This window comes from Nannospalax galili, unplaced genomic scaffold (assembly GCF_000622305.1).
Source record: "Nannospalax galili isolate Female #2095 unplaced genomic scaffold, S.galili_v1.0 scaffold1157, whole genome shotgun sequence".
Lineage (NCBI taxonomy): Eukaryota > Metazoa > Chordata > Mammalia > Rodentia > Spalacidae > Nannospalax > Nannospalax galili.
In genome coordinates this window covers 1,418,548-1,446,329 of record NW_008340118.1, presented here as the reverse complement: position 1 = coordinate 1,446,329, position 27,782 = coordinate 1,418,548, and the positions used below count along the sequence as shown (strand labels likewise).

Genomic DNA, 27,782 nt, shown 5'->3' with positions numbered 1-27,782 from the left:
TGGGCCCTCCCACATCACTCATCAAGAAGATGCCCTTCAGACATGGCCACAGGCCAGCCCAATAGAGGCAATTCCCCAATTGAGGCTCCCTTAACCCAGGTGTGTCAAGTTGACACCAAAGCCATCCAGCACAGAGGTCTTTCTGCCTCTGTTTCTGTCTCTGCCTCCCAAGGGCTGGGATTAAAGGAGTGCACCACCACCCCTGGCTCCTCCTCCTCTGCAGACAAGTTCTCTCTTAATGAGCTTGGAACTCACTGATTTTGTCAGGCTCCTGATCAGGGAGATTTTGTGATCTGTCTCCCCAGCCTCCCCACCACACACAGAGTACTGGGGTTACAGGTGACCCACCCCTGTGCCAGGCTCCCTGACGAATGGTAGAGAGCTGGACTCAGATCTTCAAGCTGTGTGAAAGGTACTTTATGGAGGGAGCCATCTCCCAAGCCCTTTCTATTCATGTGCCTTCAAAGCTCAGCCACACCTGTCAGAGCATCAAACATCATCTCAAATCCTTCTCCAGTGTTTGAGATTGACAGTGATGGAAACATGTTGGCCAAGCTTGGTTCTTGATCACCAAAACTAGGGTTGTTTTAAAAAGAAAATGCCATTTCCATTATTCTTCTTTTCTTCCTCCCTCTCAATGCACACAGACACACACACACACATACACACACATGCACACACACAGACACGTACACATACACATACACACACACACACTCACAGACACACACATACACAAACATACATGCGCATGCACACACACACTCACATACACACAGCGTGCACAGACACGCACTCACATACACACACGTGCACACTCACACACACGCACACACACACTCTCACACACTCATAAACCCTTTAAAAATTACTGCACTTACTTCTAAAATTACTTCATCTTTCAGTGAGAAAGCCCTCTTGTGAATATTCCATTGTGTTTTCATTGTGTTTGAAAACTACAACTTAGGGGCTGGAGAGATGGTTCAGGGGTTAAGAACACTGACTGTTTTTGCAGAAGACCAGGGTTCGAATCCCAGCACCCACATGGCAGCTAACAACTGTCCGTAACTCCAGTTCCAGGGGATCCGAAAGCCTCTTCTGTCCTCTGTGGGCATTGCATGACATGGGTGCACTTACCTACGTGCTGGCAATACATGCATACACATAAAAATAATAAATAAAATATTCTTAAAAAACTACAACTTAGCTAAAACAGGAAAATGATTTGCTTCCAGTGCAGTTTTAAACCAAACAATTGTGTATGTTAGACTGCATGTTTATCACATTAAGAAAAGCTCCCTCCAAACATTATGTTTTATGTTAACACAAAAGTCTCTCATGTAAAACTAACTGCCACTGTAAAAACATTAATAAAAATAAGAAGTCAACGGGCGTGGTGGCGCCTGCCTTTAATCCCAGCACCTGGGAGACAGAGGCAGGAGGATCTCTGTGAGTTTGAGGCCAGCCTGGCCTACACAGTGAGCTCCAGGACAGCTGGGGCTACAAGGAGACCCTGGTCTCAAAAAGACAATAAATAAATAAATACATAAAGTCAAGGGGCTGGAGAGATGGCTCAGTGGTTAAGAGCACTGGCTGCTCTTGCAGAGGACCCATGTTACATTCCTAGAACCCACATGGAGGCTAACAGCCATCCATAACTCCAGTTCCAGGGGATCTGACTCCCTCTTCTGATTTCCATGGGCAGTGCATGACACAGACATACTTACATACATGGAGTCAATATACTCATACACATCAAAACTAAAATTAAAGAAAAATGAGAAGTCAAATTTGGCCAAATATATCCATTTAACTGTTATACTAAGTGAAGTAACACAGACTCAGAAAAAAAAAACAACATATGTTCTCCCTCATATGTGCATCCTAGCATCAAACCCTGATAAGTGAGTATGCATCCAGACGTAACTACAGGAACCAGGATAATGGAAAGGAAACAGGGAGGTAAAGGAAAAGAAAGAACCTGAAAGAGAAGAACAGTAGGAAACAGGCCTTAATAAGGGAGATATGGATAAAAATTGGGCTAGTTTAAGGGAGGGGGAGGGAAGGGTATACAAGGAACCTAGGGGATAAAGGAAAAAAAGGAGCTCAAGAGACGTAGGACTGTAGGAGAAGGGTATTATTGAGAGCAAAATGGGGGCACCTTAATTGGGGAAACCATGATGGAGGGGTTAGACAATGTGAGGGATAAATCATGCCTAGCTAGTTTTGAAAACCAGAGGGAACCATATTACTCCTACAACCTACTGACAAATTATACATACCAGATCAAGAAATATATGTCTAGGCAAGGTTTATCTGAGAACAATTGGTCTTTGCCCAAGCTTTGTTTACATGGCACATGGTAATTAAACATACCAGACTGGTGGAACTAAGCTTCTTGGATGTTTAACAGACATACTTTGAGGCCTATACTAATTTGGTCAGAGGGACGGACACAAAGGACAGTTTTTGCTCTTTGCCCTCCTAGGTCGACTAGTTCCAGGGGACTATGAGCATCCCTCAAAATGTCCTGTAACTGTGGTCAATCACCTGTCCTCTTGATCAGGGAGGTCATGGAGACCCCCACCAGATGGACTTGAACCAGTGTCCAGTCTACAAAGAGGAGGGTCAACATAGAGGAATCATTTCCTCCATGCTTCCAAGCAAAGCCAGCCATGGTCAAGTAGGACCTTTGACTTATCTTCTCACAGACAAACTAGTAAAGGAGAGGAGCCAGGGGCTCCTCCCAAGCCCATGTGACCCCTGAGGAACAGATCCTCAAATGACCTTAAGAGTAAAAATAAATTGCTTTATCTGGGCCAACTGTATGGCCTTAAACACCCAAAAGGAAAGTATAACCAAAGATTAAAGAGGCCAATATAATTTCTTAAGAGTCCATATGTACAGCTAAAGGCTACATAACAAGCAAGATAGGAGATACCTTCTTTTGAGTTGTTGGCCAGGGTGACCAAATGGATTCCCAGGTAGTAACCCAGCATAGAACTGGGAAATTGAACAGCAGACCCCAATCTTATCCAAAGGGATACTGACAACTGATTGCTGCTAGATGAGGAACAGCTGACCTTCCTAAAACAAAGACCTCTGGATGGGCTGACTAGAGTCACCAAATGGACAAGTAGTGGGGAATGGCGGGGGTGCCAACAACACAGCAGACAGTGAGAGGGAGGACAGTAAAAGGGCTCTACCTGGGGGGGGGCTATGGGAGGGTGCCATCTGGGAAGTGGGTATATGGATGAATGGGATTGTTTGGGATGTTCTGTATGATGTGTACACGTACACACACACACACACACACACACACAAAATCAACAAATTAAGAGTTATGTTTGAGGAGGAAGTGTGAAGGTTTACGACATGTTAAGTGGTAGAGGTGATAAGCATTTCCATTGAGGTCTACCCTATGGCTTTGTATCCATACACAGGTGCCGGAATCTGAATGCAACTGACCATGACTAGTAGTAATCAGATACTTACAGATTGGAGACACATGCGTCAACATCTAAGCGTTAGTAGCAAAAACAATGAGTCTTTCTTTAGGAAACAATATATTTTGGAATGAGGGGGAGATCTTTTTTGAAGGTTGACGGCTCATTCAATTTTGTGTCTTACAGGGTTTATACTGAGTTCAATATTGTATAACTGTATTAATTCAACTGTGGCTCTGGAAATTGTTATGTTAAAGCTGTAATGAAATGCTTCTTCTAAAAAATAAAAAATATATATACAAAAAAACAAAGTAAAAATTATACTATAATATTCAAATAAAATATACTGGTATTTATTGAATTTGAGGTAAATGATTACCCCCACATTTCTTTTGGAGTCTACATTTGTATTTTCATAAATATGTCTGCTTCTTAAGCATGTTAAAAATGAATACATTTTAATGGTAGAGATACAGCTTGGTGCTAAAGCACTTGCCCAGCTTATGTGAGGTCCTGGGTTCTATCCCTAGAACTGCAAAAGTAATTAATGTAAAAGACAGATACACAGACACACTTCAGAGGATGAGGACATACAAAGGCAGCTCACTCCTAAAAGATATTTTGCATAAAACTTAAATACAATGTGCTTGAAATTTCAGGAATCTAAAGTTTCTTGATTTATTTTTTATTCTAAGATAGTCTCATGCACACTATCATGAGTCGATCCTTCCTCTTCGGTCCCTGTTACCCTGACCGCCCCCTCTTTAGTCCCTTTACCCTGACCACCCCCTCCTTAGCCCCGTTACCCTTACCACCCCTCTTTAGCCCCCTGTTACCCTGACCACCCCTCCTTAGCCCCGTTACCATGACCACGCCCTCCTTAGCCCCGTTACCCTGACCACCCCTCCTTAGCCCCCTGTTACCCTGACCACCCCTCCTTAGCCCCGTTACCCTTACCACCCCTCTTTAGCCCCCTGTTACCCTGACCACCCCTCCTTAGCCCCGTTACCATGACCACGCCCTCCTTAGCCCCATTACCCTGACCACCCCTCCTTAGCCCCCTGAAACTCTTTTTTCCAGAAAGTCCCTCCCGTTTTCAAGCCTAGGGTGACCCACAGGCTTCAGTGAGGGTTTCCTGCTGTGTGTGGGTGGCCGCCTACTTACCGGAGCATCGGTGAATCCACAATTTAAAACGCCTCTCCAATTTTTCTCGTTTCTCTACAGTTTATATCAAAGAGCTATCATTTTACTTCTGGAAGTTTCCTGAGGACGAATGCTCCCTGGTGGCCTTCCTGACCACAAACAAAGGAAGTGCCAACCAGCAAGCTGAGCTCTCCCTCCTCTCTGCACGTGTGAGTTTTAAGACTTATTGTTGTACAAAGTAATAACATACATAGAATAATTACATAAACTGCGTTTCCTAACCACTGCCGTCAGTGGAGAGGTCTAATAGCGGTGTCTCCCATCACCACGGTACTGGTACTGAGGGTGTTGTTGCCTTTTAGCATCGAATCTCACTCCTGAGCGGTGTGGGGCCCCAGTCTCCTCTCAGTCTACTTCCCGGTTGGTGACATGAGGTCTCTACTTTGACACATGTTCCTGTCACTGCCTCTTGGTACCCTTGTCAGTGGCCAAAAGCGATGGGGCGAACAGACTTGGACTGTAAGCTGAACAACCCTTTTCTCTTTTAAAGTGAAGAGCCTCGGGTAGTGCACTGTGGTTTCTCCAAGCCGGACTAATACAAGAAGCACTAAATAAATTTACTAAGTGTTTTTTGAGTTCAAGTTCTTCTCTTGTATTTATTTCTCCCCTTTCTAATATGATGTTGTCTTTTCAACAGAATAAAACAGAGAGAAATAAGATGCCAATGCTTTCTCTTCCATGGTTTGCTTTCTGAAAGTCCCCGAGCAACTTGCCCACCACGAGCTGGAAGAGCTGGTTGGGACCCAGGCCCAGCCCCAGCCAATCTTACCTTCTAATTTGTTGTTCTTCCTCCTCAGCCATTTTTCTACGGTCTCTGCACTGACACTTTCAAAAACAAACTCATCTAATACCTGGGGGTGAAGAGAGAGATACGCCTTCACTTTTTCATCCGTCAAACCTGGAAAAGAATTGAAAAGGATAAAATTCACCTACGCAGCATTTCCAAACACAGGCACCACATACATGAGTGGCACATTAAGCTAAGATCCAGTCACTTGCCTCTGCTGGGGAGACGGTCAGAGGTGCTGGAACGGGGCCTAATGGGAAGAGACTGTCTGCCGGGGGTCAAGGCAAAGCTTTGGAACACGTGATGGCTACACCAGACTGTGATTAGCATCGATGCCAGGAAACCTTAATAGTTCACTTAAAATGCTAAAACATTTTATGTCTATACATTTATATTTATTATATATATTTATTCACATTTATATAAAACCATAATAAATGAGCAGAAGGGAAGAACCCAAAGTTGATACTCTGGCAATTTGAAGTGGTGGACAGAACGTTGGCTCCAGCACTGGGCATGAGCTAAAGCTGTGGTCAGTTGCTCCAAGCCGGGCTTTACAGAGGCCTTATTTTTTCTTAGCTATGTTAAATGTTCAAAGCAGGTGAAACTTTAGCAGCAGAAGCAACTAGAACTTGGCACTTTATTATAGCTGCGAAAATTTCTTATCTTTTACTGCTTTGTCACACAAATTCCTCCTTTGGCACTAAACCGGATGGCATAACTAATGTTCAGTTTGGAATAATCTTGGCATTTCTTCATTGATAGTCTATGTATAGAGTCAGTTTCCCTGAAATTTCAGACTAGTGAAACCTGTTGAATATACATAAGATTTTTCAGACAGTAATTTTATATATATAATTATATATTTCTGAAATTAAAACAATTCCAAACATAAATGGGGTGTGAATAATTATTTTCAGTGATGAAATTATTTTCGGGCCATCACTGAGAATTATCTCAATTATCATCCGTCAGGTTGGAAGAGACAACAGTGGAAAACTACTCTGAGACAGAAAAAAATGGAAAGTCTAATTTTGCCACTCCAGAGAGTAGGCCGCATGTTTCCATAGACAAAGCACAGAATTCAAAAGTGTGAATTAATTCTGCTGAGAACTCAAGTCACAACTGTTGGGATTCTGCGGCAGAAAGGCATGGCTCAGAAGGGGAAGGAGTCCCTTCATTGAAATCAGTCCTTACACCTTCTACTTCAACACATGCAGAACAGACATGGGCTGTGTTAGAAAAAAGAAAAGTGAGATCCATCTTGATTCAGCACAGGACAAAAGAGCTCAGCTGGCAGAGAGTTCTGTTTGGAAAATCCTACATGAAGCTAAAAACTCATTAGAGCGTGTGCTGGAGGACAAAGTATGATCATCCCTAGACACAGGGAGAACTAGATGTTGACGTGATGTTGTGCTTCCACTGTTTGAACCACGGAGAAGCACCCCACTGATGGTCACTAGAGGGTCACACACAGGTGGAAGAGATCCAGCCTGTTCTGCTGCTGCTGTCACAATTCAGCCATGACACCTGCACAGTAGACCCACACGTCCATATCACCCCCTCCCTCAGTCTTCCCAACTGCCAAGATTCTTTCATCCCAAATGAGGTGCTATATCCCCTGGCCCTCAGTCCCTACCACCACAGAAGGTGGGGGTCCCAGTATTCCACCACAACTAAGAGCTCCATCAGAAGAAACCTTGTTTTTAATTCTAAGGTTCACATGATCAATACCCCTTTCTCGGATTTACGGTAACAACTGTCTCAGTTTTATAACTTCTTCTGTGTTTATGTATGAACATAAAGAAATGGAAATCATTTTCTGCTTCTTAAAACCACTGACCAGATATAAGGTAGGTTTAAAGCAATTTTATTTCATGCTATTAAATAATCACACTACAAGAACTCAATCATCCAAGTCCAGGCTGTACTATAAGGGCTGAAATACATGTCCTGTGAGGAGTGGGGTGGCGAGGTGTAGATGTTCAGACTGGAGACACTTGCTGGGCAGCACTGCTGCATAATCTGAATGCAATGAAGTAAAACAGGCAATGAGACTTGGTCCTTTGCTTTGGCTTTAAATCCAAGGAGCAACACCGGGATTAGCAATCTGGAAAACTTCAGATTTTCTGGAGAGACCCACAGCTGCAACACCTCAGCAGGCAGCACATTCTCCTGCAACTGCTTTGCAGGAAGAGGGACCCCAAGGATGCAAGGGTTAAGGACTCACACTGCCAAGAGCTGAGTGCACACGCCAATACACTTTAAAACCCGTACGGTCCAAAGACACACACCATACACAATTTTCCTTAGTAAATATACCGCAAGCTAAGTGGATATGCTAATGAATTTTAGTACCTGAACAAAAATCCACCAAACAAGCATCTCTCGTGTCTTCTGAAGGCAATGCTGGGCCACCACATGACCCTGAGCAGGTTCTCGCGAACTCATGGCCTCTGTGTGTGTGTGTGTGTGTGTGTGCACTCTCCTAAATTCATATGCTTGTTCTTCTAGACAAAAGTTCTTTGGACCCATAACATCCATGGCATGGCGTTTATGCAAATTTATGCAAAATTTTTTGTCCAAAAGCAAATGAAGATTGGCAGAGAGACAAATAAAAATCAGTTATGCCTGCTTTGAGAATTCCAAAATCCAACATCATCCACCTTCTCCTTCTGAGGAGACCCAAGGTCCAGACGAGTGTTCTCTCCACCTCGGAGCACAGGACAGGTCAGGTCTTAGACCCGTGTTCTCTTGATCACCAAGACACTAACCACAGCTGGAAGAAAGACACACGGCCAGGAAGCCGGCTGCTCCTGTTTTCCTGTACTTTCTCTTTCCTGAGTTCATCACAGTTCTCAGGATTGCTACTGGCCAGATCCACCTCTGATGTGGATACCTCTGTACACATGTTGTCTTAAGTTGTAAACTGAAAAACCTGACTGTTGAGCCTCAGGTTTCGATGAGGTAGAAACCAAGCAGAGACCCCCTCCTGAAGTCGCAGGCTCATCCTGGTCCCATCTCAGGGCGAGAAAGCCCGTCTCTCCTCCTGTTTCCTTCCTCCTCCTGCTCCAGTGTCCCAAGCCCTCTCCCTATTTGTGGTCATGCTGGTGTTGGCCTGACTCCTCCGTGCCCTTCACCTGCCCAAATAAGGCCTTTGGACTGTGTATGAACAACTTGACCTGGGACTTCTTCCCTAACCACACTAGACTACAAGCTCCATGAGGCAATAACTAGTCTGTCTTATTCTCCACATGGTGCCAAAAGAATTACCCAGCAGGCCTGAGCAGCTTCTCTCAGGATGGCTGCTTACAGAGCTGGCCTTGGCTGACATCTGAGAATGATGCTCTGAGGATGGGACCCATCCACAGATAAGGTCAAGTCACGGGGTGTACAGTGTGGCCTCTGCCACCTGCTTTCCTTCTGAAAGTCTGAAATTGGGGAGTGTACAGAGGGCCCTGTGTCATCAGCTGCCACACAGCTGGGCTCTGGGTCTTCCACATGCTTCCGTGGTAGCCCACAGCACAGTCACAAGCTAGAGCTGGAGGACCCGAGTGTGTCGGGGTCACTCTCCTAGGAAAGGGCTCTTGGAAAGACGAACCCCTGGATCTTGGCCAGCATGCCTCGTCCCTCCAGCTGTAATAACTCAGCTACTGTGAGCACAGCTGTGAGGAACGGCTGACATTCCCCCATCTTGAGTGCAACCATTTGCTGAGCCTGAGTCCTGCAAGGGAACCACCAGGCTTAGGGAGTTAATTCTGGAGGCTGCAACATAGACATCTTTAGGTGGAGTCAATGAATTACTTGTCTGGTGTGTTCCCAGAAGTCTGTGATGAGAGAGATGGTTTGGATGTGCCTTCTGGAACGGCCTGGTTTCACAAGTTTATAGGCATGTTGACCAGCAGTCCCACAGTACACAGGTGCTGGGCGGGATGCTCCCACAGCAGCTCCGACGGCAGGCCCTGCCGAGGGCCCCGGTGGCCTGCTTCCCTTTCTCATGCTTCTACCTGTATTTCCCTTTAGTTTTTGCAGAGTTTAAATGTCCTTTTTGCTCTGTAAAAGGTCCCTTCACAGTTTGAATATACTTTCATCATCTGCATTGTTTAATCCACTTGCAATGCTGCACCATCCACACTTAAATGTTTATGACTGAAGATTTATCTGGCAGTTCCTTCTAAACACTTGTCAAATAAGGGGATGGATTAACAGGCTCTAAACTTCATTTCTTTTAGGCATTATTTCAAAAAGTAAAGTCTTATATACAATGTACAGAAATTATCACATGCCAGTTTGGTACTATTAAAACGGTATAAAATCATAGCAGGGACCAAGAACTCCAGAAATACAGCCAACGTTGTAACAGGGCAAGAAGCAGGATGCAAAGGGAGAGGGGATGTCTCACAAGACATATGAACATCTTATGACGCATACTTGTCTCTCACTGGTACACATCGCTTAAATGCTACCCTTCCACCCAGGACTCCAGAGTCACATGACGGACCTGGGACCTGGGTGTCCCTGCCAGTGCCGCCACCTCTGGCCCTCCTTCCTTAGCGGCCTGTCCAGCCGCAAAGCCGCTGTTTCCAGAGCTCACTGACTGTGTTTACCTATGGAGCACACGTCTCACCTTACTGGGTCTACTCTACCGCTAAGGTCAGCAATCAAAGCTACTGTAAGACATCCAGCTACAAGTTCACCGCTGAAGTGATAAGCTAAAGATGAAAATGATGTTTTGATTTTTGAGTAGAACACTTACAATTAAGCCCGCCCCCCAATTTGACCCTTTCCAGGAGTCAGAGAGCCACACCCCCACAGGAAGTAACAAATGGAGACTGATGTCCACACACAGGCATTGCTAAGGAAAGGACTCGGGTTCCCATTTCTCAGCTCAAATGCAGTTCAAACTCACAGTAACCTGGGGGGAGACTAGGAACTCCCGTCAACAGATGTGAAAAATTATGCTACTGCTTTAAAGCAATCACGACTCCTCAAAAGCCTGTATTTAGCTATATTCAAGAGTATTTCACCTAATTGCACTTCAGAAGTTAATGTTTCAGATACAGTCATGAGTGCTTGAGACCTATCAGATATGGAAATTATCTAGCAAGCCATCATGTTGACCAGAATGTCTATGTGAGACGTTCAGGACTACCCAGGCAGGGAAACCCAAGGCGGGATCCCATCAATTAGCTCTGGGAACAGCCAGCCTGAGGGATAGAGACACCAAAGAAAATACAAAGCAATATCCCCAAAGCGCCGAGGCGTCCAACCCAAAGGCAAATCTAAAAGCACAAAAGCTCTGCTTGAAGGACGTGGTCAATGAAATAAGAGCAGGAACCAACCCGGAAAAGTCACATGCTGCTGGGAAGACATGGTCTCTTCCCTTGAGTGATGGCCACAGGGGTTAAAGGGTTTCTGAATGGGTGAAAGGCGCAGACAGAGGCTAGAGACAGGTGGGTTAGATGCTGACACGTCCATGTAGTCAGATATCAGCATGATGCCATCTGAGAAGAAGCATGGTGTCTCAACGCAGGAAAAGGGCTTGAGCTGCAAAGTTGAGGGGCTGCTCAGCAGAGGCAGGCTCCAGAGCACAAGCATCTCAGCTGTCACAGGAGAACACCCTTACCTAGGGGGTAAGACCACTCTCCACTCTTAAAATAACAGCAAGAACTTTTTACCATCTTCTGAGATCTTCAGTAAAGCATTTGACGAGTGTTTTTTAAAAAAATTTTACAAAGCCCCCCACAGAAATAAATTGTACAGTGTAATGCCTTAAGAACACATTAAAATACTCTATAGGGGAAAGAAAATAGGCCTTTTTATGATGTAATTTAATGTTTTAGGGAGGAAAGAAGAGCAGAAAAATGGAAAAAAGATAGGAGACTCCCCTCCAAAAAAGGGGAGACTAATATAAAAACATAGGTAGCCTCACAAGCAAGAACTGTCATGCTCACTGTTTAAAATTGCACTAAAAAACAAAACTAACAACAATAATTTTTATGGGTGTCTAATACTGGAGCCGGGTATGGTGACACTCACCTTTAATCCCAGCAGTCAGGTGTCAGAAGCAGGTGGAGCTCTGTGAGACCTAGGCCAGCCTGGTCTACATAGTGAGTTCCAGGCTAGTTAGAGCCACAGGGAGACCTTGTCTCAAAACAACAACAACAATGAATAAAATAAAGGAAATAAGTGGAGAGCCGTCAAGGAAGACGTGATGAAGGCCTGTCCTCCACATGCACACGGCTGCAGACATGTGCAGACACAAAGTGAAAAAGAAAAACCCACCTCCATTTTCATCTCTTCGAAGCTCAGTTCCCTGAAATTACCACCCTGTGTTGGGCACTTCCTTTTCGCTTGCTGAAAAAGGTTTGAAAAGATCATGATTGACAGGTATGAAACAAAGAAGTCAACATTTATGTAAATCTCTGAACGAGCTGGGCTTAGTTTTTGTAGGAAAAATAGAAAACATACCTTCTTCTGGGCGTGGGGGTACATGCCTGTAACCCCTGCCCTGAGGAGGATTAGAAGTCGGGGGCCTAGTGTGTGCCACTGTGGGTTATACAGCAAGACTCAGCCTCAACAGGTAAAAAAGGAGAGAGGGAGGGAGGGAGGGAGGGAGCCAGAGGGAGGGAACCAGAGGGAGGAGAGGGGAAGGGAGGGTAAGAAAAGTCACTATCTTAAAAATGTGCAGTAAGATTCATTAGAAATGTTTTCAGAATTAATTTATGAAATGAATAGTTCTACACACGCCTGTCCACGTCAATCACTTTTAAACTGTACTGAGTCTGACGACCAGGACCACACGACGCCTTAGGACGTATCAGATAAAACAGAGGACGGATGAAGAAAAGGAGATGACCTAGCAGTAAGGCTGGTGAGTGCATGTACCTCAGGACTCTGCTCTTTGTTGTGACTGAGGACCTGACAGAGACAACTCCCAGGAGAGATTTATTTGGGCTCATGGGCCCGGAACAGAGCCCAGCACTGGCGGGCACTGTGGCAGGCAGCAGAGCTGATGGATGGAGAAAATGTCTATGGACAGTCAGGCAGCAGAAATTAAGCCTGTGACCCCCAAAGCCAGGCTCCACTCACCCACCTGCTCCATCTAGACCTGCCTCCTAAAGGCTCCACAGCTTCCCAAAACAGCGCCACAGCTGGGGCCAAGTGTTCCAAGACAAAAGCCTGTGGGGGGCATTTCACACCAAACCAGGGATTAAGGTTAGGATCATATTGTTCACTCAGTACTGTTTGTTTAGTGAGGACCACCAGCCATTCCCATCTATGTAACAAACATATCCCTAACTTCATAGAGTTTTAACAGTCCCTTTAAGATGGTCTATGCCTACACATAGTGATCTAGTGACAAACAGCATAATGCAGGAGGCCATGTCAAAGGCAACACCAGCTTGAGCAGTGGTAAATGATGCCAGAGTGGGACATCAGATACCAGAGGTCCTGTGGGGAAAGAATGTGGTTTGGCGTTAGGATCTGCGGAACGACAGTTGCCTATGGGACTTCTCAATATGACACAGGGAACCAGGGCTAAGAGGGAGACACAGGAAGTCATCCACATGGAGAACAGCTGGATATTTGAATGAGATTTCAGGGCTGGAAGAGGCCTCAAGCCAGATGGCCTGAGTTTGGATTCCCAGTTCCCAATAAAACCTGGGTGCAGCAGCATGAGCCTGCAGACCCAGTGCTGGGGACGGACAGGCAGATTCTGGGGGCTCGCTGGATAGTTAACCTAGCAGAAGCAATGGGCTCTGGGTTCGGTGGGAGACCTGCCTCAAAAAAAGTGAAGTCATCATTGAGAAAGATAGTTTGACATCTGCCTCTGGCCTCCACACACACCTACACAAGCGTGCACATCCATGCACGTTTGCATACACCCATGTACTGCACACACACACACACACACACACACGTGTGTGCGTGTGTGTGTGTGCATAAAGAAAGTAAAATAAAATGAATGAGATTTCCTAATACTGCATTCTAACCCATCTAGCAAAGAAAATGCTAATTCCCATTTTTGTTTTATGCTGTTCTTTAGAGATCATAAAAGAAAATTATATTGCATATCATCCCACTAGAAAGACTTTTAACTCTCTAGAAAAATTCAAAACAGGTATATTTTTCAGTTAAGTTACATATAAAGCCTTTTGAATGAATCCTTTCTACATATCACGACTTAAGACCACAGACACCGTCATGGCAGAAACAATTCTAAGTACCCAAAGGTTTCCCCAGTGATTTCTCCTTTGACAACATAGGTCTGAGGTTTGAGGAGCTGTGGCTGGCTTGAAGACTTGAGAGGCGAGTGCTAGGAATGCAGCCTGGCCTCCTGGAGGAGGCACCCAGCTCCCCTACTTCCCCCTCACAGGCCAGTGAGGAGGAGTCCGGGTCTTTCAGCCTGCATGGAGCGGATGACAGACTGAGTTTTGGAGTGGCATTCGCCTCTGGATAAGAGCACCTGGCTTTGACTCTTAAACCTGGTCACACTGGGCCCAGTTGTCTAGGGAGCTACGAGGTAGTCATTGCTTGAAGCCACTAAATTTGTGATACTTTCTTAGGCAACAGAAAACTAACGTAACGAATACACCTCTGGGCTGGATTACTTTTATTGTTAAACCAGTAAAATGGAAGAGCATATAATATAACTAGGTAATGCTTAACCAGCTTGACGAACGCCAAAGCCAAAAATAAAATATCTTCTGTTTAAAGTAAGCACAGACTCAGGAGCACCTCTCTCCTCCCTGGGATCATACACAAGCCCCCAGTAAGGCGGTGCAGCTTCCCAGCCTGCAGGTAGGGGTGAAGTCAGTCCTGGAAGGCTACAGCCAGCTCCTAGAACATGACCCCGATGGCTTGCTCCAAAGAAACACAGAAGATTAGTCATGTTCAGCCCAGACGCTCAGCCGAAGAATCTGAAATTGCTTCAGTGTTCATTCATTCATTGCTACGATATTCATTTGCTTTTAAAAAAAAAATTTTTATTTATTATTTTTATTTTATGTGTATGAGTGTATTGCCTACATGTATGTAAGTGCACCTGTGTCATGCAATGCCCGAGGAGGTCAGAAGAGGGTGTCAGATCCCCTGGATCTGGATGGTTCTTAGCCATCATGCTGATGCTCAGAATTAAACCCAGGTCCTCTGCAAGAGCAGTCAGTGCTCTTAGCCACTGGGTCATCTCTCCAGCACTGACAATATTCATTTTTCTAGTGTTTTAAACTTTTTAAAATGCTGAAACAGCAGTGGATGGCAAAAAGTAAGAAGATAACATAACAAGTATAAAAGGATGTGTTAGAATACCTAATCTAGGGACAAGTGATCAGAGGTCACCAATCTCAAAGGCCCATTAGACACAGCAGGCAAACAGGGACTCCACGAAAGCAGGACAGGCAGAGAGCTCTTGGAATCAGTACTTTTTGAAAGGATATGGCTTCATGACTGAGTTCCACAAGTAGTTAAGGAAATAACACCAGGCCCAGGTCTGTTTTCCAAAAAACAGAGGCTACACTTCCCAGTTCACATCATGAGACCAGCTACATCTAGTATTGGAGAATAGCACTCAGGAACATAAAACAAAAGTCCTAACTGCATGTTAATAGACCCAATGCAGCAACATCCAGAGAGGAACCCAGGCAACACAAACAGCCAAGGAATTGCAGCTTGATAAACATCTGGAAGTCAATTAGCATAATAAAGAACAGAACCCTATCATCATCCAAATAGATGCTGTAGAGCTGTAAACAAACAAACAAAATATCCAGTCCAAGACACAAAGTCTCAACAAGGCAGAGTCCTGGGAAGACTTCCATAAGCAGGCAAAAGGTATCTGAGACCCCACAGCAAACACTTCTCATTCCGGGTGAAAGCAAACTCCTTTCTCCTAACAGTCTTGCACCGCCCAGGCTCCTGGAGACGGGGCAATAGGGGTTGTGTCCCAGGCACAAGGTTGTGAATGACTAGGATAAAGGCTTGTGTAATAGGTAAGATCAGAACGCGGAGGTTATGAATAGACTCCAACCGCCCCCCACATACACAAGAGTATACCAGCCCTATCTAACCTTTTCTGAAACGTCCAATCATCCCTTTCAAACAAAGGCCTCTTCTGAGCTATTTTCCCATTATTTAAACTTTTATTTAAACTACAGGGAGCATGTTCTGAGATATTCTAAGGATGCCTAAAGTCACAGCTTACACCAAACTCTACGCATGCAATGATTTTTCCTATATACACACACTTTGGGTTCAAGTTTAATTCATAAACTGGGCACAGAGACTAATAATAATATCTAATAATAAAGTTAGATCATTTTTCACAAAGTGTCATAATAAGTTATTTAAAACTTATTACTTATTTCTGGGATTTTCCACTTAACATTTTCAGACTGTAGTTGACCAAAAAACCCCCGAAACGATCAGACTGAGACTATAGATTGGGGAGCTAGCTCTTATAAACACCCAAGAATCTGACAGATGAATGGATGTGTAGTGTGCTAGTAGCTCCTAACTTAAAAAAATTCAGTTAACTTTTACATAAATAATGATAAAATTCAAAGCAAGACCTGATTAAAATCACACATGCCTTTGTCATTTGACAGAGTCTAAAAGACTAGAAAGGAAAAAAAAAAGATTCCTATCGCACTGGAGGGAGAAGCCATGAGCAACTGTTCTTGCAGGACATCACAAGAGAAAGAGGGAAAAACTACATGGTATAAAAGCTTTTAGGGCTATCTCCTTCAGGACAGTTATTCTCAAAAATGCAAGCTACATCATCCAGGAGAGCGTTCGCTGGAAACCTCGATTGTGGGAAAACTCTTAATTCTCTATCTTCGCATCTCGATCTTATTCATTGCTCAAGGTTTTATCCCCATCATTCAAAACCTTGAGCCTGCCTGAGACACAGCCACTTGCTGCCCAGGCCATCCTCCGCTCTGTGGGAGCCTAGACATTGCAACAGTCCGACTATCGGCGCCATGCCTGCAAACTCATAAAATCAAAAGGCAAGTTGGTCTGTCCTCTTAGACTAAGTAAGGTCAAAAAGATTGGCAATGCTCAAAGGACTTTTAATGTGAATAATAAGGTCTTCATTCCCATAAAGGACAATGCTGACAACTGATAAATGAGAATAGGCAAACCATCCCTAATATCAAGATGTAGAAGGTTAATTCTATTAACTGCAACTCTATATTTAATTCCAGAAAAATCCCTCCCAACATACAAAGTTTTGTGAAACACTTTAATTAGATTTTCAAATCAAGGATGAAGTCGTATTTTACTAGTTTTCAGGGTCATCGTATCCGGTTTTGAAACTCCTGTGTTGGAAATTTAAAGGCATTATATGACCCCCTCTGAGACTCAAGTCAGGAAAAATAAGGACAGTGTCTCCAGAGAGGCCTCTTGGCAGCAGACTGACGCCCGCATCCTGTGGTTAGCTCACTAGACATATGGTGGCTACACAGTGTGTTGCTAATTTAAACAATTATTCTGAAGAGCCTTCAAAAGATAGAAACCAAATTTTTACTCACAGGGTATAATTCCTGACGAAATACACGGTGGCCCATTATTAAAACTATAGGCCAGAAGAAAGGTAGTAAATTATATCTTCTTAAAACCAAGACAAAAACAACTGCAACAGTTTACAGTGAAGCACACTCATCAGTTTTTCCAGATGACTTTCAGATAAGCTACAACTTAAGACAAGGGCAGAAGGTCAGAATCTCAAAGGGAAGTCCGGACACCACCGCAACGTCACAGTCCAGAGCAGCTAACGCTTAAGGCAGACTCTAGACACCTCCATTTCCCTCTCAGTCGGAGTCTCAAGCCTGCTTACCACGTCTCCTAGCAACCCTGCCCTGCCCCACTCCTGGTCCACACTGACCATACTGTGGGATGGGCTACAGCTATGGGCTCTGGTCTCTATAAGAATGGGGAGCTCCCAGAGGACCAGAGGACCGACTGACATAATTCAAACCCTCAACTTCCCCCATTCCTGGCCTGGCACACATTCAAGTTCCAGTCAGCCCCTCTCTACTAGGGATGGTGTTCTCAGGAGACATGTGATGAGGTCTAGACCTTCTGGGTTTGGACTGTCACAAGGATGGTGTCAAAGAGTCTATAATGCACGGAACAGTCTTTCAGAACAAAGAATTGTCCACAAAATGTAAATTGTGCTACAGCTGAGAAGACTTGACTTCAAAATATAATAGATCTTTCACAGGCAGGGATTTTAAAAGAACAAACAACAGCAGGTGGGAGAAAGATGGAGGGGGGGGAGGGAGGGAAGGGGAGGGAGGGAGAGAAGGAAGGGGGAGGGAGGTGGGTCAGGTTTCAGAAGGGCAGGCTGGCCACCCTCATGAAATGTGCTATAAGAAAGGAGGCCAAGCCACTGCTGTGATAAAGGTTCAGGAACTTCTGCGTTCTGCATTCTTTAGAAACCATCAAAAGGCTAGCAGAATTATGGCAATTAAAATCACTTAAAGGACATTATCAATTGAATTGTGATCACTCCAAAATCATATATTAACATTTCCCCCCAATCCCTTAATGAAAGAGTTTGATTCAGAAAGGGGAGAAGTGATGGGAACCTGTACTGCATATGGCCGCCATCCTTGTGTCAAGAATCCCATATGAAACAGGACTCTACAGCCCAGGGAGGAGGCCACGTGTAAACGAACACCAAGATCAGGATGATCATGCTACCAGCCAAGGGACACCACTTCCCAAAAGCTCAGGGCGACAGGCGATCCTCCACAGCCCTCAAAAGGAGCCTAGAAGTTCCCTTAGGTGCTTAACATTTTCCATAGGGCATAGGCAAAGACACACGGGGGTGCAGAAGAGTAGAAAATGATGGAAACCTCAGCTCCGGCTCTCAGAGGGGACCACAGCTCCAGCTCACAGGAGGGGACCACAGCTCCAGATTCACAGGAGGGGACCACAGCTCCCGCACTGATTCTTTTAACCATGGAAACAACTTTCTGTGCAATGTAGTTACCAAACTTGAACAAATAAATCAAATTCTCATAAACAGCTCACTCTTTTTCTTTTTTTTTAATTTTTTTTTATGTGTATGAGTATATTGCCTGCATGTATGTGAGTGGACACATGTCATACAATGCCCACAGAGGTCAGAAGAGGGCTTCTGATTCCCTGGAGCTGGAGCTACAGATGGTTGTTAGTTGCCATGTGGGTGCTGGGACCCGAACCCAGGTCCTCTGCAAGAGCAGCCAGTGCTCTTAACCACTGAGCCATCTCTCCGGCCTCCTTTCTTTTTCAAAAATGCCCATTTTCTTTGAGTGTATGTTAATGGTACAATGTGATCTTTCCCCATGTCTGTGTATCACCCACTGGAAAAAGAAACTCTGAAATCAGCAGCTTGAGAGAGGGACTTAAGGCTGGGTGTGCTGGCACACCTTTAATCCCAGCACTCAGGAGACAACAGATCTCTGTGAGATAGGGGCCAGCCTGGTCTATAGAGTTCCAGACCAGCTGGGCTACAAACAGGGAGACACTGTCTGGGGGCCGGGGGAGAGATCAGAAATCTAGGATTTTACTTTTCATTTATTAAAAAATGCTGTTTTGAGTATATGGGCTCCAGTGCGTGGGAGGGAGGAGGCTATGGGAGGGTGCCATTTGGGAAGTGGGTATATAGATGAATAAGATTGCGTGGGATGTTCTGTATGAAACGCACAAAAAAATCAACAAATTTTTAAAAAGGCATATTTGAGGAGGAAACATAAAAATTTACTTCATGTTAAATAGTAGAGGTGATAAACATTACCAGTGAAATTACCTGATGACTTTATATCCATACTCAGGTACTAAGGGTCTAAGCATAACCTACTGTGACTAGTAATAATCAGATACATAGAGATTAAAGACACATGTGCAAACATCTAAGTGTTAGGAGCATTAAAAATGCAGGAAACAGCATATTTTTAAATGAAACAAGAGATCATCTTTAAAGGGTAAAAACTCTTTAAAGGGTAAAAACTCATTCAATTTTATGTTTTACATACTGAGTTCAATATTGTATAACTGTATTAATTCAACTGTAAATCTAAAAATTTACAGCCAGTTTTGAAAGAGATATATCCTCGCTCTGGAATGTGTTACTGAATACGTTAAAGCTGTAATGAAATGCTCCTTCTAATCATGTCATTATTAAATTTAAAAAAAATTTTAAATAAAAAAAATAAAGTGATTCTTACACACAAAAAAAAATGTTGTTTCTCCTCATTATAATGCATACTTAAAAGGCAACTCTATGTGTGTAATATAAAAATCACAATAATTTCAGAACTTATAGAAACATGCTATATAAAATGAAATCTACCCAAAAAATCAAATTAATGAAATTCTTAATTCATAAGATAAGCATGTGTATTTAGTAATGAGATCTAGATATTAAGGTCACATGGGATGTGGAGAAACACACCAAGACGATCTAATTTCCAATTATAGGAAAGGTAGCAATACAAGATGGTATCAATGTTCAACATCAGCAAGAAAGAAAGTGGACACAGACATCTCCCCCATCCATCCCACTGGGCAGCAAATGGCTCCTTGGTAATGAATGACAGGATGAGCTTCTCTGCAGGGCCCCACACCTTCTGGAAACATAGGCCCAAAGGAAGAGGATCTGACCATCCCCCAAATGGCTGCTCAACTGCAAATGGGAAGGGGTGTCCCACCACCCACAGCAGAGACGGTGAGGGTGAATGACGCCCAAGGCACCTGCCAGCCCATCTTTGAGTCACAGAGCGCTGCTGAGCAGAAACACAAGCTTGTGAACAAAAAGCTGTGACAAATTACAGCCTAAGTGTAAAGTGTTAGGGTCCCAAGCTCAGTAGCACTGAGCAACGCTATTTAATCACTGGTGAAGGATGAACAGAGAGGAAGGAGGCAGGACAGGGGAAATAAAAGGGAGACCAGGAGCAGACTCAAAACCGAGAAGGACGGAGGTAGAGTAGGACTCAGCGTGGTCAGAGGCTGCATGCCAACGCCCACTGCATTGTGCCCAGGGGGAGCCATTGACAGCTCCCTGTGTGTCAGGACCATCACTCTATACATTACGCAGTCACTTCAGACATAGAATTTTCCATTTATTCCCATTCCACAGAAGAGGAAACTGAGGCAGAAAAGGTTCAATTACGAAGCATAGAATAGACATGCAATTTTTGACAGAATGTAGCACTGCAACTTTTTGGAATTAAATAAGAAGTGATTTATCAGACAGTCTTTTCTTTCTCCACAAAAAGAAGCAGTTTGTCAAGAGCATACCAAGCACACATTTAATTATGTGCATGCACGCACACACACATACACACACACATGCACACACACACACATACTCACGCACGCACACACATACACACAGACACGCATGCACACAGTCGTGCATGCACAAAATGGCCCATGCATATGTGTCTTTTGAAGACAAAAATAATTTCAAATCTTGATTTATTGCTGACAGCCCAAATGATCCGATGCATTATACTGCCTTTCTAGCCTACTTTCTAATGTGAAAATGATAAATATCTAACTCCTGACTTCCATTAGATTTACAAATAATGTATGCAAAACATATAGAATGTGACTCAGAAATGGCAGTTGTAATCCTGATACAAATGAAGGCACATAATGTGTGTGCACATACATGTGTGCATGCACACCTCACCCCTGAAGACCCACAGAGTTCAAACAGAGGGGCCTGCACTTTGTGATTTCAGCAAATAAATTCAATCAATAAAAGCCTCTGAGCTAAAACCTTTCGCTGAAATGTCAGCCCGGCTCCAATAGAAATTCTGAAAAGTCCTCAATTCAAACTCGTCCCAGGGTCTGTAGAGTCACAACTGGCAAACTGACTTTCACAGACAGAATTCCCAAGAAGACCGAAACTACTCCTCAGTGCAGAGCTGTTGAGAGTCCTGAACCACCAAGAGCTAGTGGCTGTTCCTCACTACACAGAGGACAGGGATGGGAATGTGCTCTGACCCTGCCGTGAGTCTATGCGGGGTGAGACCACCGAGACCCTTTTCACAATTGATGACAGCCAATGCAGAGATGTCCATTGTAAAGCTGTCTTCAGAACTAAGTTCTCGAAAAACACTTCGCCAAGCCAGTTCGGATTCTAGCTAAAAACATCACCTCTGGCTGCCACTCTGGTGTACTCTGGCCCCTAGGAGAGAGGGTTATAATTCCTAGAGATGCCATCCCCCCTCATTTAGTCCAAAGCAGGTAAGCCAGCCCTAGTCCCTGTAAGACTCGTGGTCTTTATTTCAAACATACTGTATGCTTTTAAATGGGTAAAATCATGCCTAATTATCCATTTAATATATTCAAAACTAAACTTCACAGTGTCTCCTTTTCTAACACATCCCTGGCAGACGCTGGTGACTAGAAACATGTTTGCATTTAATATCTCATTGTATCCTCTATTTATAAATGAGGAATTGTAATCAATAAATCAAAGTTTCTTTACTGTCATGCAGAATTATCACCTGCCAGCCCATCTTTGAGTCTCCCCCTCCTCAAGATTCCTAATGACAGGAAAAGGAGAGGGAAGAGGCAGATCAAGGGGAAGGAGCCATTGCTGAAATTAGGCTTACGACAACAATTTTCCCAACACATGTCAAAAATCTCTATGGCATCACTACTGTGTGGAAGAAGAGGAAATTACATTATGATATATGAGAAATTAGTCATTTTCTTAAAGAAATAAAACAAGCAACAATATTGCCCCCAAAATCCATATTAAAGCCTTGTGAGGTTGCAGACAGCACATAGTGTCAAGAATGGTTTGATTCTAACAGCTCAAATTTCAGGTTTTTAAAAGCAGTATGTGCAGAAATTCTAAGAATACTGTATCAGCGAAGTTGCTCAATATGTAATCTGATTAGTCAGGTCAACAAATAATACAATGCCCAAGCCTTAGAACTAAGGGGCCTCTGAGGTCAGCAAAGAGCTCACTTTGCCAATTTGGAGCCAAGGAAAGCCAGGCACTGGGGCCAGCGTGGAGGCCTCACCTCTCACTGTCCCTGGTTGCTTTAAAAGGAGTCTGTCTCTCATTAAAAGAAATCCTCTCCATCCTTCTTAAGCATTTTGTGGGGCTAGGGAGATGGCTCGGAGGTTAAGAGGGCCTGCTGTCTTCCAGGGGACCCAGGTTCTGCTCCCAGCACCCACGTTCCCTGGCTCACAGCCTCCTGCAGCTCCAGCTCCAGGGGACAGACACCCTATTCTGTCCTCTGCAGACACCTGTACACACAGGGTATGCACACAAATGCACACACATACACAAACAAAAATTAAAATACATCTTATCTTTTTTTAAAAAGTAAAAAGCATTTTAAAACCACTGAAAAGAATAAAAATCTATTCTTTCCCAGTTTCAAGCAAACAGGCACCAAAACTCCAAGAAGGGCTGGAGAGACTGTTGGGAACCAGGACGCAGAAAGCTACCCAAACGCTTGGGCCCGACACTTACTCAGGAATGACTCAAGGAAACCTTCAGCTGACCGATACCTTCTTCATCTGGTAAGTGGCGACTAAGCAGAGTTGGAAGCAGACCTTGTGACCCACTGACGGACTGGTGAATTTAATCTCCTGGTCTTCTTTTTTTCTCTTTCTGCTTCTCAGTCTAGTAAAGAATATCACAAGCACCAAGGGAGGCAATGCATCCCATGCATGAGGTCTGCATGGAGACCCAGGTGTTTGCTTATTTATCTTGTGTGTGTGTGTGTGTGTGTGTGTGTGTGTGTGTGTGTGCGCACGCGCGCACGCATGTGTAGGCCAACTGACCACCAGGGCTCCGCCTGTCTCTGCCTCCCCAGTACAACCACACCTGGCATCTTCCATTGAACTCTTATATTTGTAGGGTAAGTGTTTTACAGACTGACCCATCACTCAGCCCTACTTCCTGTCCTTTTACTTTGGGGGAGGATGCAGAGGGCTTCCAGATATGCAAAGAAATTTCTAGCGATACACTAGCTCACCGATGTTAAACTAAGAGAGACTTTGGCGACCTCACAGGACAAGAATACAGTTTTGAAAAGCTGTTCAGTGAAATAGTTTACGAAACAGGTTAGAGTGCTCATTGAACAAGCAATCAGCACCTACGGTACGTCTGCAAAGCACCAGCGAGCGCAGGGTATCCGAAGACCACAGCACAGCTCACAGAAGAAATTTAGAGGGCGTGTGGATGGGACACACAGTGTGGGTGGGACGCACCCTGCATGTGGGTGACACCATCCCACCATGTCCAGGAGCCCAGACAGACCAAAAGAGTTAAAAAGAGAAAGCCAGCCAAGCACTGTGAGCCAGCACGGCCTCTTCCGCTGTGACCGGGCCACCATGGGAACTCCTCTGTTCTGCCACATTCTCTCAACCGAATGCACGGACACCCTGAAAGCCTGCACCAGAGTAAGTCATTACTCCCGTACGTTGTTTCTGTCAGGATGTTTGGTCACAGACATGAGACGCTAACCAATGCATTAGCCAACTTCTCAAAATTAAAAATGGGGAGTCAGGTGGAGAACGGCATGTTCAAAGTACTGAAGAAATTTCCAGTAAAAAATTCTATAGCCAAACAAACTACCCTCGTAAAGTAAAGGCAACACTACTAGGCATAAACCACATAAAGAATTCTTAAAACACCACCAAATGCAAAAAGGAAAAAAATAATGTAAATTAGACGGGCCCGGGCGTGGTGGCGCACACCTTTAATCCCAGCACTAGGGAGGCAGAGGCAGGCAGATCTCCGTGAGTTCAAGGCCAGCTGGTCTACATAGTGAGTTCCAGGATGGCTTGGGCTACAGGGAGGCCCTGTCTCAGAAAGATCAAAAAACACTTAAGAACTTTTATTTTGCAGAAGAAACTTTGTAAGAATGAACAAGAAAGGGCTAGAGAGACAGCTCAGCGGTGAAGAGTGTTGGATGCACTCGCAGAGGACCTGCAGCACCCACAGGACAACTAACAACCATTCATAACTCTAGTTCCAGGAACTCTGATGCCCTCTTCTGGTCTCTGTGGGCATTATATAACACAGGAACACTTACATACAAGCAGGCAAAACACTCACACAACAATTTTTTTAAATTATCATTAACAAGTGACAGACTCAGTGAACCTATCTGCAAACCACATACCCAACAAAGGACTTAAATCCAGAATACACACAGAATTTATAAAAAAACAACAGGAAAAAAAACCTCAATTAAAATACAGTCAAGACTTGGACAGTTCACCAAATGATACACAATGACAAACAAACACCTGAAAGTCACTACCCATCAGAAACGGAGAAATCAAAGCCCCAAGGAAATGCCACTGCATCAGTCAGAATGGGGACCTGGCATCAGAATGGTGACCCAGCATCAGAATGGTGACTCAGCATCAGAGTGGTGACCCGGCATCAGAGTGGTGACCCGGCATCAGAATGGGGACCCGGCATCAGAATGGGGACCCGGCATCAGAATGGTGACTCGGCATCAGAATGGTGACTCGGCATCAGAATGGGGACCCGGCATCAGAGTGGTGACCCGGCATCAGAGTGGTGACCCAGCATCACAGGCTAGCACCTGGCAAGGATGCAGAGTTATTGGAACTCTTAGACCTTGCTAGTGGAAATGCAGACTGATTTGGACACTGATTAAAAAAAAAACAGTCTGGTCATTTCTTAGCATTTTAAGCAATCATGTAACTACATATGACCTAGTACGCCACTCCTACGAAAATGCAAACATGTCATACAAAAATATGCATGTGAATAGCTAGCATATCTCTATGCAGAATTCTCCCACACTGTCAACCTAGAGTCACTCAATGATGAGCAAGTAGGGGCAGAGTACACAGCAGAGTACCAAATAATCCGGGTAAAGTACTGACACGTGCAACAACGGGCGGCTCTCTAAGGCATCATCCTGAATGAAAGCAGCCAGTCTCAAAAGCTCACGTGATCCATACTGCATTTACAAGACTTCTATAGAAAAGACAAAAGTCTAGCGATGGAGAACAAGCAGGTGGTTGTGGTAGGGAAAGAAAAGATGTCACTATAAAAGATATTTCTCTTTTTTTTCTTTTGTCTTTTTGAGACAGGGTCTCCCTGTAGCCCTAACTGGCCTGGAACTCACTATGTAGACCAGGCTGGCCTTGAACTCACAGAGATCTGCCTGCCTCTGCCTCCAGAGTGCTGGGATTAAAGGGGAGCGCCACCACTCCCAACCAAAAGATACTTGTTCGGGATGTTTGAATCACTGTGCTTCATGCTCACAGCAGTTCTAGGAAGTCTACATGCATGCTAAATCCTTAGAACTGTAGAGGCACCACACAAACACACACACAGGCATACACATCCATGCCTGCACGTACATACATGCATACACATGTGCATATACACACATAGGTGCATACACGCATGCAGACAGGCATATGCACACACATACACACACACACACAAAATGTGCTCTCAGGTTTTCATTTCTACTAGGAACTAAAACTAAAGGGCATAAGTAAACCTGCATTTAACCGCACATTAGCAGAGAGAAAAATCACCGTATCGTGGGTGTGTTAGACCCTGGGAGGGTTTTTCTGAGGCCAGGTCTGAATTATTCACTAGCATTATTCTGGGACAACAAGAAGCCCCCAACTTTCACAGCTCTGTTCTGCTTGCTGACTGTCAATCTGATCGGGAACACGCTGGTAAGCTCGTCAGACAGGATTTTGCTTGACACACACATATTTGAGTAAAGTAGAAAGCTTTCTCTTCAGACATAAACCAGCTCACTCAACTTTTCATGAATGGGCATCTCAGAACTGGATGAGACTAGGGCAAATCAGGAACCTGCTGACACCCAAACACAGTCACCCTAAGACACCAAGGGACTGATGCCCTATGACACCAGACACCTCTACCCCATGACACCATCTGACTGCCAGCTGCTCCCCAAAACTTGGGCTCATCTACACATAAATAAATGTGGAAGCCAACCAATAAACCAGATTTATTTTGTAAACAACTACAGCTGAATTCACACAATGCTCTAGGAAAGTTACCTACACAGTAAATAACAGGAGAATAGAGCTGCAACACAATGCGGCCACAGGAAATGATTAGCTTCATTACAACCCTGGGGGACTCTGCCACTCACTGACCAAAATGCTGTTATTTTTAATTCAATACCTGCACCTTAAAGGAAAAATAAGGATTTTTACCTCATCAATGGGTTGAAGCAATGCATATACTTATCAACTTTTTTTTTTGCACCAATTATCTTGGGCTGTTACAGATGTCTTACAGACATAACTACACTAATGTGAACCAGAGCAAGGAAAGAGGAACATTAGCTCAAAGTGCAGCTGTTCCTTCAGTGAGGAAACATTTATTATAATCCACAAAACGGCATTAGACCAGCCACCCGGCATCTGAGCACTTCGGTGCGTTCAGCATGCCTGAGCACTAGGAAGACATTTAAGATAAGGCCCCTTCTCTCTATCTGCCTCTGTTCCTTATAGGGCAACCAGCAGACGGTGTACAAAAGGGGCTTTTATTATCCGCATTTTCCAGTTAAGGAAGCTAAGATTCCCAGGTTCCGTGACTTAACAGTAAGTGGTGGGAACAGCAATCAGTCCTCTGGATGAGCACAGAACAGAGGGGACACTGCTGCAGAGCGTGTTAGCGAGCAAAGTGCGAACGAATTATGGTCCAATGATGACCCTCGCCAGCATGTGGACAGCACTTAGAAAGCATCAGGTCTTTAGAGCTCTTAACCCCGCCCTCCCCACCCCCTCCCCCTCTGTGGTCTCGACATCTGCCAGACAACATCCCCACCCCACCTCCACCCCCCTCTTCTGCCCACTTCCCTCATCTCTCCATCCCTCTGTCTTCCTCTCCCTCTGGCTCCTCCACTTTCTTCCTGCTACAGGTCAGCAGACTGAAAAAGATTCTCTGAGGTCAAACAATTAGCAAGCAGCAAAAAACTTAAAACCCAGTCAGCGGGCCTCAACTGGCTCACTGGTTCTACAGAGAAGTTGTGAGTTGAAACCAGAGAGAAGAGACCACATAACACCAGTCAGGCCATCAAAGGCACCCACTGGGCATGTGCAGAGCATCCTTCTGCAAGTGCAGCTGACTGCTCACCCACTGATCCCACTTATCTGCCGGTGCAGCGGGGAGGGGCACAGTCATTGACAGGTTAAGGGACGCTCTCTCATAAGCCAGTGAATCATACAAGCACTTGAGCCAGGTGCTAAGCCCTGCTAGAAATAAAGCAAAGACCAGCCCTGCTACTTTCACAGGAGAGTTCAGACTCTGGAGAGGGAGTCAGAAACACGCGGGGAAGGCA

The 27,782-nt window shown here is 44.6% G+C and overlaps 1 protein-coding gene across 5 annotated transcripts in view; it reads right to left on the bottom strand.

Moving 5' to 3' along the window:
• The window catches only part of Pde10a (phosphodiesterase 10A), a 517,525-nt gene that overhangs the window by 110,655 nt on the left and 379,088 nt on the right, over positions 1 to 27,782 (bottom strand). For all 5 annotated transcript variants that reach the window (XM_029564535.1, XM_008835118.3, XM_008835119.3 and 2 more), the window contains one exon: positions 5,419 to 5,547. In XM_029564535.1, the coding sequence (XP_029420395.1) occupies positions 5,419 to 5,547 (129 nt within the window). The remainder of the gene's footprint in view (positions 1 to 5,418; positions 5,548 to 27,782) is intronic.